Source organism: Oncorhynchus mykiss, chromosome 16, assembly GCF_057628025.1.
Source record: "Oncorhynchus mykiss isolate SJ-2025 chromosome 16, ASM5762802v1, whole genome shotgun sequence".
Lineage (NCBI taxonomy): Eukaryota > Metazoa > Chordata > Actinopteri > Salmoniformes > Salmonidae > Oncorhynchus > Oncorhynchus mykiss.
Genome location: NC_143037.1, coordinates 48,841,549 through 48,856,708, shown reverse-complemented (window position 1 = coordinate 48,856,708; position 15,160 = coordinate 48,841,549). Strand labels below are relative to the sequence as shown.

The following is a 15,160-nucleotide window of genomic DNA, read 5'->3' as shown; positions in this document are numbered from 1 at the left end:
ACTCTGATCCCTGATTAGACCACTTTGAGTCTTAGTTTTGTTTATTTAAGTAAACTAATATTTTCTATTATGAATTATGCATTTTCTAGTTGCTGGGTCTGTTTATTAGAACAAGTGTTTATTTCTTGTACGCAAAATGTTCCTATTTGTTTGTGAAAAATCCTGAAAAAATAAAACAAGTAAGATTAACCCATAGTTTTTTGGGGCCTCACCCCCGTTATTTGGACTGGACTGGTTGGCTTCGTTCCTGACAGTTCCGTCAAATACGTTACTCGATTGGCCAATATCAAGAAATGAAGGCGGGGATTAGAACCACCCAAGGACAGTCTTGATAAGGAGGAGCGTAACGGCGTGTTTCCGGTAAAACCAGGCCGAGAGAGAAAATAGTAACAGTAATCTATGTAGCTACTGAAAATAAAAAACAGTATAGAAAGAGTTGTCCACTTTGTTGGACAACGTCTGTCCAATTTGCCTAACCTTTACAAATAGATATCGATTGGTCGTCGGGAAAAGAGTCGGCTGTAGCAAGGCAATGGAAGCCGAGTTTCGGAAAATCGATGAACCCGGGAGTTGGAACGCCATTTACCAGGTAACGTTAGGTTCGTCTTGGCAAATCAAGGTGGCTTTGAAGTTTCATGTTCTGTGCCTAGTCGGCTAGATGGTAACATTATGGGTTTACAACGACTTTATTACAAGTGTGTCGTGGTTATAAAGTATTATTTCAGATGTATTATGTACCAATTTTGATACCATAGCCAGCTAACTAGATTACCTTGTTCCGAGTTTTTTTTAATGACCAATCTCCTCGGTGCTGTCCTAGCAAGCCCCACTATTTCGAATGATACAGTTGTAAAATCGAGTAGGCCATGTAGCGCAGGTTGTCACATTTGTAACGTTTACCTGCACGTGGTTGAAACCTTGTAGAAGATTAGTGTTGTTACATTGGCAGTCATTGACGGAGTCATCGATAGTTAAATGTAGACAGATTCCCCTACTTACTCCATGCCACAGTTCAGACATCATGAATGTTACTACAAAAAGGGGCACACCACAATTTCAATCACATTTATCTAACTAACACATCTATTAACTATTAAAATACTCTGCATTACAGACATTGCCTAAGCGTGACTGTGTGGCCAAGATGTGTCATATTTGAGAATAATGAGGTGGATGACAATTCTATTATAGTGTCAGCATAATTTGTATAACTGCAGACAAAAATTTGGTTCAGGGAAATATCCTTTAGATGTCATACTAAGAATAGATACCACAAGTATCCTGTTATTGTGTTGTAAAGAACAACCTTAGTTTTAGAAAATGGTATTTGAACATCAAGAAACACAGAATCATCCAGACACACCATACATCTGCACAGTAGTACATGCTCAGAGTTTAAACTAGTTGTAATAAACAGAGCACCTTTTGGGGAGAATACCAGTGAGAGTGCAACCATAGGAACAACCATTTGCCTCCCAAAACAAAGATATCTCCCAAGTTAAGAAATTAAGTTTGAATGTATTGTTGTTTTTTGCTCTCAGGAAATCCGTCAGCAATCAAGTGAGCTGCCCTGCAAACTTGCCAAATTACCTGAAAACAAAACTCGGAATCGCTACAGAGATGTCAGCCCATGTAAGTTTTGTACTCTTGACTCCATATAGAGGAATGAGGATTGAGCTGCTGAGATTCCTCGTTCTAGATACAAATAAAATCAAATTGTATTAGTCACATGCGCTGAATAAAACAGGACCTTAGAGTGAAATGCTTACGTACGAGCCCCTAACCAACAATGCAGTAAGAAAAATAAGAATAAGAAATAAAAGTAATTAAAGGGCAGCAGTAAAATATATAGAGAGTTCCTGGATGGCAGGAAGCATGTCCCCAGTGATGTACTGGGCTGTACGCACTACCCTCTGTAGTGCCTTGCAGTCGGAGGATGAGCAGTTGCCATACCAGGCAGTGATGCAACCAGTCGGGATGCTCTTGGTGGTGCAGCTGTAGAACCTTTTGAGGATCTGAGGACCCACGCCAAATCTTTTCAGTCTCCCGCGGGGGAATAGGTTTTGTCGTGCCCTCTTCACGAATGTCTTGTTGTGCTTGGACCATGTTAGTTTGTTGGTGATGTGGACACCAAGGAACTTGAATCTCTACAGAAGCATAACATAAGATAAAAACATGCCAATAACACAATAATAACAGGCTGACACATTTGATAAAAGTACAGTTTATAATAAAGTTGATGCATTATGCAGGACAGCTTTTGATACCTGCACAATTTTCTCTTCAAAATCAACACTGTTTTTGTATTTAGGTGCTATATACTGTGACTGAACCGTGTTAAGCTGTAGTCTTTGAAACATCTCATGTATGGCAACAGATGGATCTTTCAAGGTCAGATTCCTCAGAAGCAGTTCAACAGAACAAGCTTTTAAAGTATATATTTTTAATCTTCCTTCATGGTAACTCGACACAGCAAAGCTGTTGTGGTTTCCTCTTTTCACAAAGATGCAAAAACCAAACCTAAACCCTATGGGACAGACCAGTCACATGTCAACCAGGGTGTCCATATGTTCTTGTTTCCTGGTTTGAGGTAAAGTGAAACAACCATACACTAGACTTGAAGTATTTTAAATCTTGGTTATTTACTTTAGTCCCATTCCAACTCTATCTTTTGATTTAGATTAGAAGAAAGAGATAGTATTTCCTGTTTAGTTGAATGGATTAGAACATGGGAGAAGAAATAAACACTGCTGTGTTTCAGTCACAGATAGACCTGTTGGATGTACTGTACACATGTCTCTTGAGAACTGGATCTCTAAACAGAAGTCCCTTAGGATATTACAAATTGCAAAGTCAAAAGGGTTTTCTTTTCATCAAAGTTCTTTCATTCTCTGCAGTTGACCACAGCAGAATCCGCCTGCAACTGGGTGCGAACGACTACATTAACGCCAGCCTAATTTCTGTAGACGAGGCACAGAGAAGCTACATTCTTACTCAGGTTTGTACTCTGGGCTAGAAGGTTGTGGGAATATATTGTTGTCTTTATGCCAAGAGATCACAGCAATTTTACCTGGTTCAGAATGTCCGACTTCTAATTTATAAAGACAACAGCACAGTGACAACAAACATCCAAACATGACAATAAAGAACATCTAGCAAACCCTTCAAAAGCAAGCCGGGCATCCTGTGTGACCTGGCGTGGGGGGGTACAGTTCATAAACATGTATACAATTGATATAGGGCGCGTTTGTAAATTCACTCTGGATATCTATTCCGATTTTAAAGCACTCTCGTCTGAGTGTGCCAGAGCGCAGAATTACTGATGAATTTACGAACACTCAATACCTGTTGAATATGGCCGGTGTCAGTAAACATTGGCAAAAAAAAAGCTTACTTCAATTGTTCTCTCATTTATGTCTGAAAGTAGCTAACAAGCTAGCTAACTTTAGGATCGACCCTACTCCTCTGCCAGAGCGTCCAGTGTGCGCTCTAAACGCTCCGAGATCGAAACGCTCTGAATTTACCAACGGACAATCTGACAAAGTTCTGAATTTATGATCACCCAGAGCGCACTCTGAGTGCTTTCTGGCACTCAGAGACAATTTATGAACGCACCCACAGTAGGCTATGCTCTCTGGTTTATATATTTTCTTATAATGTCCCAATGACCATCTAGTCTATTGTAATAGTCCTGGAGGTCTGATTCAGCTCATTCCTTAGTCATGAAGTCCTTTAACCAAATGTCCATGCTGAAGCACTGAGGTTTACATACTTACATACATACCAGTTTATCAGTATTTTCCGTTTTGCTAATAAAGAATAAATGTTTTATCATATTAACATCACATGGGTTATTTTCTAAGATGTACACTCACTGAGGTTTAATTTTAGGATTGTGTAAAAGTGTCACTCTGTCTTTAGTGTCATGATATCCATATCAAAAGTGGGTAACACTTCATTTGAATCTTCACCTACATGCTCCTTCTACGGGTAGCCGGTCACATTTATTACCGATTGACGTAAAAAGAACGGATGAGAGGTGCTTGCAGCATAACTTGGGGCTATTTCTAACAATACCTCCTCCCCCTCTTCTTATTATAAAGGGACCCCTTCCAAACACATGTGGCCACTTCTGGGAGATGGTTTGGGAGCAGGGGACCATGGGAGTGGTGATGCTGAACCGTGTCATTGAGAAAGGATCTGTGAGTATATCAATGATTATTATTAGTATTTCATTCATATGATCTGCCTTGAATATTGAACTTCATTAACCACTATGGGCCTCCAGTTAGAGAGCGCTACTCTGTTTAAGTAAGACAGAGGGGCAATGAAAAGTGGTTCACATAAGGGCCTTTCCTCTTCCTATCTCAAAATATCAATATTATACAGTACCAGTCAAAAGTTTGGACACACCCACTCATTCCAGGCTTTTCTCTATTTTTACTATTTTCTACATTTTAGAATACTAGTAAAGACATCAAAACTACGAAATAACACCTATGGAATCCTGTTGTAACCAAAAAAGTGTTAAACAAAAATATATATATTTTTTTATTTGAGATTCTTCAAAGGAGCCACCCTTTGCCTTGATGACAGCTTTGCACACTCTTGGCATTCTGTCAACCAGCTTCATGAGGTAGTCACCTGGAATGCATGTCAATAATTTTGAAAGTTACTTCAAGTGCAGTCGCAAAAACCATCATGCGATATGATGAAACTAGCTCGAAAAGGAGGACCACCAGAGTTACCTCTGCTGCAGAGGATAAGTTCATTAGAGTTAACAGCCTCAGGAATTGCAGCCCTCAGACCAATCAACATCAACTATTCAGAGGAGACTGCGTGAATCAGGCCTTCATGGTCCAATTGCTGCGAAGAAACCACTACTAAAGGACACTAATAAGATGGACATTTAGATCGGTGGAAATCTGTCCTTTGATATTTTTGGTTCTAACCGCCGTGTCTGTGAAACACAGAGTAGGTGAACGGATTATCTCTGCATGTTTGGAGGTGTGATGGTGTCGGGGTGCTTTGCTGGTGACACGGTCAATGATTTATTTAGAATTCAAGGCACACTTAACCAGCATGGCTACCACAGCATTCTGCAGCGATACGCCATCCCAACTGGTTTGCGGTTAGCAGGACTTTAATTTGTTGATCAACAGGACAATGACCCAATACACCTCCAGGCTGTGTAAGGGCTATTTGACAAAGAAGGAGAGAGATGGAGTGCTGCATCAGATGACCTGGCCTCCACAATCACCCCACCTCAACCTAATTGAGATGGTTTGGGATGAGTTGGACCGCAGAGTGAAGGAAAAGCAGGCAACAAGTGCTCAGCATATGTGGGAACTCTTTCAAGACTGACGGAAATGTATTCTAGGTGAAGCTGGTTGAGAGAATGCCAAGAGTGTGTAAAGCTGTCACCAAGGCAAAGGGTGGCTAATTTGAAGAATCTCAAATATATTTAGATGTAACACTTCTTTTAGTTACTACATGATTCCATATGTGTTAATTCATAGTTTTGACATCTTCACTATTATTCTACAATGTGGAAAATACGAAAAAATAAAGAAAACCCCTTGAATGAGTAGGTGTCTAAACGTTTGACTGGTACTGTACATATTCAATGTAAATATCCCTGTCAGATGTATGCACTTCTGTTTTCAGGTGAAGTGTGCACAGTACTGGCCACCTAGAGCGGAGAGGGAGGCGATCTTTGAAGACACAAATTTCAAGCTTACACTTGTTTCAGAAGACATTAAGTCTTACTACACTGTCCGTCAGCTGGAGCTGGAAAATCTGTCGGTAAGATTCCTCTTCCTCGTTGTGCCCTCTTCTGTTCTCCTCAGATTTATCTACCCATAGAACCAGTGGATCCCAACACAGCATCCTATGATCATTTTTAATGAAATACTTATGCATAAAAACAAACATTGAACAAATGGTTACACTTCGTGTTACAGTGCTATTTTCACTGATCTACAGTGCATTTTTTCTTTTTTTGGCTGTATACTTCAAACATTTGTATTTGAAACCAAACAATGACTATGAGGTTAAAGTGCACACTCTCAACCTTAATTTGAGGGTATTTTCATCCATATCTGGTTAACCGTTTAGAAATTACAGCACTTTTTGTGCATGGTCCCCCCCATTTTAGGGGAGCAAAAGTATTAGAACAAGTTCACTTACAGTACCAGTCAAAAGTTTGGACACACCTACAGTACTCATTCCAGGGTTTTTCTTTATTTTTTTTACTATATTCTACATTGTAGAATAAAGTAAAACGGGAACGCGGGACGGTAGCGTCCCACCTGACCAACATCCAGTGAAATTGAAATACTGATTATAAAAATTCAGAAAACATACAAGTGTTATACATAGGTTTAAAGATGAACTTCTTGTGAATCCAACCACAGGTGTCAGATTTCAAAAAGGCTTTACGGCGAAAGCATACCTTGCGATTATTTGAGAACATCACTCAGCAGACAAATCATTACAAACAGTAACCAACCAAGTAGAAGAGTTACACAAGTCAGAAATATAGATCAAATGAATCACTTACCTTTGATGATATTCATATGGTTGCACTCAGAAGACATTCATTTACTCAATAAATGTTTGTTTTGTTCGATAAAGTCTCTCTTTGTTTGCACGTTTTCTTCAGTAATCCACAGGCTCAAACACAGTCACACCAGGCAGACAAAAAATCCAAATTGTATCCGTAAAGTTCATAGAAACATGTCAAACGATGTTTATATTCAAGCCTCGGGTTGTTTTTAGCCTAAATAATTGATAATATTTCAACCGGACAATAACAGCCTCAATATAAAAAGTAAACAAGAAAGGCGCACTCTCGGGATTGCACATGAAAAAGCTCTGTGACACTTCAAGTTCCAGTCATTCAGACTGGTCTTACGCCCTCATTTTTCAGAATACAAGCCTGAAACAATTTCTAAAGACTGTTGACATCTAGGATCTGCAATTTGATTCCTAAGTCAATGGATACTGTAATGGCATTGAATAGAAAACTACAAAAATGTAAAAACCCTACTTCCTGGATGGATTTTTCTCAGGTTTTCGCCGGCCAAATCAGTTCTGTTATACTCACTCACAGACATTATTGTAACAGTTTTGGAAACTTTAGAGTGTTTTCTATCCAAATCTACCAGTTATATGCAGATCCTAGCTTCTGTGCCTGAGAAGCAGGCAGTTTACTTTGGGCACGCTTTTCATCCGGAGGTGAAAATAATGCCCCCTACCCTAGAGAAGTTAAGGTAGTCACCTGGAATACATTTAAATTAACAGTTTGCCTTGTTAAAAGTTCATTTGTGCAATTTCTTTCCTTCTTAACCTCTAGCGTCGAGCAATCCCGTATCCGGGAGCGTAATCATAGCCTCAAGCTCATTACCATAACGCAACGTTTCCTATTCATGAAAATCGCAAATGAAATGAAATAAATATATTGAAACACAAGCTTAGCCTTTTGTTAACAACACTGTCATCTCAGATTTTCAAAATATGCTTTAACCAAAGCTACACAAGCATTTGTGTAAGAGTATTGATAGCCTAGCATAGCATTAAGCCTAGCATTCAGCAGGCAACATTTTAACAAAAACAAGAAAAGCATTCAAATAAAATCATTTACCTTTGAAGAACTTCAGATGTTTTCAATGACGAGACTCTCAGTTAGATAGCAAATGTTCATTTTTTCCAAAAATATTATTTGTGTAAGAGAAATGGCTCCCTTTTGTTCATCACGTTTGGCTAAGAAAAAAAACAGAAAATGCAGTCACTTACAACGCCAAACTTTTTTCCAAATTAGCTCCATAATATCGACAGAAACATGGCAAACGTTGTTTAGAATCAACCCTCAAGGTGTTTTTCACAATTCTATTAGATGAAAAATCATTCCTGGCAGTCGGTTTCTCAGAGGCAAACGGAAAAATACTGCAGCTGGAGATTACGCAATAATTGCGACGGAGGACACCAAGCGACCACCTGGTAAATGTAGTCTCTTATGGTCAATCTTCCAATGATATGCCTACAAATACGTCACAATGCTGCAGACACATTGGGGAAAACGTGGAAAAGGTAAGCTGACTCCTAGCTCCTCCACAGCCATATAAGGAGTCATTGCCATGAGGCGGTTTCAAAAAATCTGGCACTTCCTGATTGTATTTTTATCTGGGTTTTTTCTGTAACATCAGTTCTGTGGCACTCAGACAATATCTTTGCAGTTTTGGAAACGTCAGAGTGTTTTCTTTCCAAAGCTGTCAATTATATGCATAGTCGAGCATCTTTTCGTGACAAAATATCTTGTTTAAAACGGGAACGTTTTTCATCCAAAAATTAAAAGAGCGCCCCCTATATCAAAGAAGTTAATGTGTTTGAGCCATTAAGCTGTGTTTTGACAAGTTAGGGGTGGTATACTGAAGAAAGCCTTATTTGGTAAAAGACCAAGTCCATATTATGGCAAGAACAGCTCAAATAAGCAAACAGAAATGACAGTCCATCATTACTTTAAGACATGAAGGTCAGTCAATCTGGAAAACTTCAAGAAATTTGAACGTTTCTTCAAGTGCAGTCGCAAAAACCAAGCACTATGATGAACCTGCCTCTCATGAGGACCGCCACAGGAAAGGAAGACTCAGAGTTACCTCTGCTGCAGAGAATAAATTGATTAGAAGTAACTGCACCTCAGATTGCAGCCCAAATAAATGCTTCAGAGTTCAAGTAACACACATCTCAACATCAACCTTTTCAGAGGACCTTCATGGTCGAATTGCTGCAAAGAAACCACTACTGAAGGACACCAATAATAAGAAGAGACTTGCTTGGGCCAAGAATCACAATCAATGGACATTAGACCGGTGTCCTTTGGTCTGATGAGTCCAAATTGCAACCTTCGTGTCTTTGTGAGACGCAGAGTAGGTGAACGGATGATCTCCGCATGTGTAGTTCCCACAGTGAAGCATGGAGGAGGAGGTTTGATGGTGTGGGGGTGCTTTACTGGTGATACTGTCTGTGATATATTTATAATTCAAGGCACACTTAACCAGCATGGCTACCACAGCATTCTGCAGCGAAATGCCATCCCATCTGGTTTGCGCTTAGTGGGACTATCATTTTTTTCCAACAGGACAACGACCCAAAACACACCTCCAGGCTGTGTAAGGGCTATTTGACAAAGAAGGAGAGTGATGAAGGGCTGCATCAGTCACCATCAATCACCTGACCTCAACCCAATTGAGGTGATTTGGGAAAAGCAGCCAACAAGTGCTCAGCATATATGGGAACTCCTTCAAGACTGTTGGAAAAGCCTTCCTCATGAAGCTGGTTGAGAGAATGCCAAGAGTGTGCACAGCTGTCATCAAGGCAAAGGGTTGGTACTTTGAAAAATCTAAAATATATTTTGATTTGTTGAACACTATTTTTGGTTACTCCATGATTCCATATGTGTTATTTCATAGTGTTGATGTCTTCGCTATTATTCTTCAATGTAGAGAATTGTAAAAAATAAAATAAAGAAAACCCTTGAATGAATAGGTGTGTCCCAACTTTTGACTGGTACTGTATATGTGTGTTGAAGTAGTAAAAAGTAAAGTATTTGTTCCCATGTTCATAGCACACAATGACATCAAGTTTGTGACAAATTTGTTGGATGCATTTGCTGTTTGTTTTGGTTGTGTTTCAGATGATTTTGTTCCCAACATAAATTAATGGTAAATAACGTACTGTGTCATTTGAGTCACTTTTATTGTAAAAAGGAATAGTGTTTAGAAACATATTCTATCATGATAACTGATAATCGTGAATAAATTAGAAAGTTACAGATGCAGAAATATCCTACCCCCAAAAACTTACCCTGTTATTGTAATGGTGAGAGGTTAGCATGTCTTGGGGGTGTGGTATTTGTGTATATACACTCAGTGGACATTATTAGGTACACCCATCCCCTTAGCTACACCCATCCCCCAAGGCACCCAATGTGTGCCAGGAAAACATTCCCCACACCATTACACCACCGCCACCAGCCTGTACCGTTGACACAGGTACGATGGGGTCATGGACTCATGCTGCTTATGCCAAATACTGACCCTGTCATCAGCATGACGCAACTGGAACTGGGATTCATCGGACCAGGCCCCCCCCCCCCCCCCCCCCCCAATTGGCCAGTGTTGGTGATCGCATTCTCACTGGAGACGCTTCTTGTTTTTAGCTGATAGGAGTTGAACCCTGTGTGTTAGTCTGCTGCAATAGCCCATCTGTGACAAGAATCGATGTGTTGTACGTTCCGAGATGCTGTTCTACACACTATTGTTGTACTGCATCGTTATTTGCCTGTTTTGTGGCCCGCCTGTTAGCTTGCACGATTCTTGCCATTTCTCTTTCGATATCTCATCAACAGGCTGTTTTCGCCCACAGGACTGCCGCTGACTGGCTGTTTTTTTTGTTTGTCGCGCCATTCTCTGTAAACCCTGCATACTCGTGCGTGAAAAGCCCTGGAAGCCGGACATTTCTGCGATACTGGGACCTGACGATCATACTATGCTCAAAGTCGCTTAGGTCACTCGTTTTGCTCATTCTGACGTTCAAATGAACAATAACTGAATGCCTCGACGCCGATGCCTCCTGCTTTATATAGGCTCACGGCCACGTGGACCATTTTTGTGAATGGGGGTGGTGTACCTAATAAAGTGTTTAGAAGCAGCTTCGGTGGGTTTATGACATCCGTATACAAGCGACGGGTTTATGACTTCCTTCTACAAGCAACTACAGACTATCACGTTCCAAAGTCATTTATAACATTACATTTTTTTAAACATTTTTTACTTGTTCATACTTGTTATGATAGGGCAATACAGCAATCGATATCTCTGTTCTATTTTATGCTTATTCTGTTTTATTTGTCCTTCTTACAGACTCTGGAAACTAGAGAGATCCTACATTTTCACTACACCACCTGGCCTGACTTTGGGGTGCCCGAATCTCCAGCCTCCTTCCTCAACTTCCTGTTTAAGGTGCGGGAGTCTGGGTGCCTCAACTCTGACCAGGGGCCTGTGGTGGTGCACTGCAGCGCAGGCATCGGCCGCTCTGGAACCTTCTGTCTCGTCGACACCTGCCTCTTACTGGTCAGTACTGGACTGGGAATTCCATTAAAAATGTCAAACTTTATTCCTCCTACAAGGGGAAATTGTGCAAATGTGGTATTGAGAATGAGTTGTGCATTCTCTGGCTTTATGAAGACTCATAACTTCATGCCAGGTTATTATTTATTGTTTTGTAACTAACTTTGTGACATTTCTGATTGCAGATGTCCATGCGCAAAGACCCATCAACTGTGCGTATTCGTGACGTGCTGCTGGAGATGCGACGCTATCGGATGGGCCTGATTCAGACCGCTGACCAACTCAGATTTTCCTACCTCGCTGTTATTGAAGGTGCCAAGTGCATCATGGGAGACACATCGTTGCAGGTAAATTAAATTTCTCTTTTAGTTGCTGCCACGAACCAAAGTGTTATAGTAGATCATGCAAGCACATCCAAATATAGTCTCCTCGTTGGCCATATATATATATATATATTAATTAATGAAAAATTGAAAAAGGCTAATTAGGTCGTCGTTTATTTGAATAGTTTGGATTTGGGCAGCCCTAACTAGATGTAGAGGTCTCCCCTCATAATGTACTGTAAAAGGTCATAGCTATTCTCTTCTCTGTAAAGCCTTTGAATGTTTAAATAATACCCACATCAATCCTTAAATGTTTACGTTAAGGAGTCGTGGAAAGAGCTCTCCAACGAAGAGGACGTTCCTCCAGAGTTCACCCCTCCCCCGCCCCACTCCCGACCCCAAGGTCCAATCAACGGCACGGTTGAACCTTCCTTCTTTCCTGAAGAGATTGTTGTTGCGCAGAATAATTTCCACACTCGCAGGTAAATAAGATCAGCTCAATTAGTCATTTCTAGCAATCTAGACTTCATATATGCAATATTTAATATCCCCTATCTCTCTCCTATGGTAGTGCCCCACCAGAAACTGAACTGCGATGGAGGGGCGGTGGTGATGGTGCTACCTCCCAGTCTCCCACTGTCCCCGCTGATCAACCTGGCTGCCAGGTGGGAAGCAAAGAACCAGATCCCAAAGCTCTGATGGAACCACACCGGCTGCATGAGACTGAAACACAACAGGGGCTGAACCAGGACCAGGAAACAGCAGCAGGAGACGACAGCCTTGAGGCTCAGGGTGCCTGGACCCCCCTGTTGGCCAACATGTGCCTCTGCACTGCCCTGGCCCTGGGTGCTTACATCTGTTACCGGGCCTGTTTCCACTGATCTCCTCTACCCTCCTCCCTCTCTTGCTCCTCCCTTTCTCTTGTCTGTTTTTTTGCAGGGTGAACTGGGCGAGTGGATTGTTTGGATTTCAGCAAATTGATTGATTCAGACTCACTCACTTGTTTTCTTAACAGAGCGTGAGTGTGGGAGGAAGGACCGGACCGCCCCTTTTCCCTTGTCACCCACCGTAGCGCCCATATGAACTGTCAGTTTGGACTCTCAGGACCTCAATTTTCAGGTGTCGCATCCCAAATACAGGTGTTGATTTAAAATCAAATGAGTGAACAACAATTTTTCATCATAGTGTGTTTGTTCCTGTGTTCTATGAGCTGAATGGTTTACTAGTTGACCCTACCTACACACATGCACCCTCTATTCAGTTACCAAATGACACACTCATAAGTGTTCTTCCAATTCAGCCTTTGCAAATAATGTCCATTGGCTATTCACCTTTCTCTACCAAATAGTTATTTCAATCCAGCTCTTCAAATAAAAAATTGGTCAAGAGAAGTTACTCAGTGCTTGATTTGTGGCAACCCTGCAGTGCCAACATAATGATTTTCTGCGGAGACATTAGTAAAAAGAAAACAGACAAACTTAATTTTTCTCCTTGAGATGATTGGGCAGTATTATTCCCAGGAGTAAACTGAGACTAGGGGGTGGCCACTGTCTGAGAGAGAGACTGCCCTCCCTGCCTTCCACTGGTTGAGTGGTGCATACAGTGGGTAATTTACAGGCCATAGGAGAGCTCCCTACCACTGCCCTGTTTAGGGCCTTTTGGCTAGAGCTGAGTGAGTGAGTGGGCAAGCGAGCGAGTGTTTAGTGAGAGTTAACAGCTTTCTAATTATGCTTGATTTCTATCTGCTGTCTTAGTGGAAAACATCACAAGTTAATAATACAAGTCAGATTTGAAATGTATTCAAGATTGATTCCTGGCCCTTTTCTCTCCCACCGCGTATTCGTTCCTAACTTGACATTTAAGCAGGAGTGTCTTGTTGATAATGTGCTTTGAATGGAAATGCCGCACACATGTATTGAGCTGTTCTGGCTGGCCTAGTTTGAGACGCTGTATTCACATTTAGCCTGTTTCAAAAAGTGGTTCCAGCTAACGCTGATGTACAAATTCCAAAATGAGTCTCCAATGATTTCGCAACAATTTGTTATTGTTGTCAAACCTATTAAATATATCATTCAGGGATAGTAACTTCTTGCTGTCACCACATTGGATGAATAATGCAGAAGCTTTTCATGCTAAAGAAACAAAGTGAATGTGTAAGGAGGAGGGGAATGCATCAGGTGAGCGTTGCATAGTAATTAAAGAGCAGGTATCTGAACACAGGAGGCTGCATTAACGCACAAAAATGCCAGCTCAGCCTACTATATGGAGACACAGACAGCAGCTAACCCTACGCTCCCTTCGCTAGCAATACAAATACTTTATATTTACCTTTATTTTCCCCATCCTCTGACAGCTAAACCCATCCTGCCTGTATGAACAGGGAGCCTGGGGTCTCAAACCAACCAACAAACACCAGCACATGGAATAAAACACTGTAGTGGTGATCAGTTATATTATGTTATGGCATGGGACTGTGCTGTTGAGTTTGTTCTTATTACTTTTTTCCCACATAAACATCCTGCAGTTTTGAATAAACAGGTTTTTAATGAGATTAGTTCAACTGCTAGTTTAATTTACTTTAGTGACTCAAAAAGAACTACTTACTTCCTGAGTCCAACAGCTGTACTTTTTCTCTAGAATGTATGAAAGCCTACCCAAGGACACACCTTCTTGATACTTTTTTCAGATCAGGTTTCATTGTGCTGGCTTTTTTTTCTTTTTTACATCCATCATTGTATTCCTTTTTTAATAAAAAAAAATGTACTGCTGATTTGTTCTAGTTTTTGGATCTGAGTCAATTGTAAGATTTTATTTTATCAGACTGAATTCTAAACAAAGGCTGTGGTAATAAAATCGGTCTCTGTACTTTCCTTGTAATCAATTTTTTTTGTATGAGATTGAATTATGATCATATTGACATCACCAATATGAAAAGGGCATTAGAAGAGAATGTCTCACCTAAGAATGGTCATTGAAGCTAGGCTTAGCCTTGCCAGCCATACTAAGGGAGCATATTGATCAGACATCTATTTGAGCTACTGCTTCTCCGTGAAGACCACAACGTACCAATAATCTTGATAGGTGAGATAGGCCTTTCTGTTCCTCAGACATTAAGCAGCTAAATCAGTAGACTATAAAGAAGTGTCCAGCATACAGCGGTATCACAGATAGAACAATGAGACCGATATTTCAGCGGATGTATAAATGTGAAGCATCGGCTTGGCGTTTCCACTCACTACCAAATAATGGCCAGCAGTGGGAGATGATGGAACGAGATGGATGTTGCCCGAGATTCTGCTAATTATCTAATCGATTAAACATTTGATCTCAATACAGTTCTGTTCCCAAAACTAGAATTTGTTAAGAACAGAGTGGACTACGTTTTGTAGACTTTACTTTTTAAATCTACAAAACGAGTTATTGAACCCGCGCACTTCACAGAATAGGAGTTCCCTAACGGAAATATGCAAATATTGCTAGAAAGCGACAATAGGATCTCGCTAGCTCGTTCTTGGCTCTACCCACCTCGTTGCTTGTTCTGCCCAATTTGACTGATTTGTTCTCGTTTGAAACGACAGACAGTGGTCTATCTTGGTTTAATAATAAAACTCTTTGGCAGTATGACACTTGTGGACTAATTCTGATTTAAAATCTGACCAGACAGATAACGCTGACCTGGCAAAAAATACCGACATTTAATAATGTCTT

At 40.7% G+C, this 15,160-nt stretch overlaps 1 protein-coding gene across 1 annotated transcript; it reads left to right on the top strand.

Moving 5' to 3' along the window:
* The first annotated feature begins 270 nt into the window (after positions 1 to 270).
* On the top strand, positions 271 to 14,317 carry ptpn1 (protein tyrosine phosphatase non-receptor type 1). Its single transcript, XM_021566170.3, has 9 exons — positions 271 to 589; positions 1,542 to 1,632; positions 2,898 to 2,998; positions 4,104 to 4,202; positions 5,668 to 5,805; positions 10,923 to 11,132; positions 11,315 to 11,476; positions 11,777 to 11,934; positions 12,024 to 14,317. Exons 1-9 carry the CDS (start codon positions 533 to 535, stop codon positions 12,331 to 12,333), a joined length of 1,326 nt encoding a protein of 441 aa, XP_021421845.1. The 5' UTR covers positions 271 to 532; the 3' UTR covers positions 12,334 to 14,317.
* Positions 14,318 to 15,160: the final 843 nt, after the last annotated feature.

Coding starts and splice junctions, on each gene's coding strand:
- ptpn1 (XM_021566170.3), top strand. CDS start 533: ATGGAAGCCGAGTTTCGGAAAATCGATGAACCCGGGAGTTGGAACGCC. Junction 5,806..10,922: donor TGGAGCTGGAAAATCTGTCG/GTAAGATTCCTC, acceptor TCCTTCTTACAG/ACTCTGGAAACTAGAGAGAT. Junction 11,935..12,023: donor AATAATTTCCACACTCGCAG/GTAAATAAGATC, acceptor CTCCTATGGTAG/TGCCCCACCAGAAACTGAAC.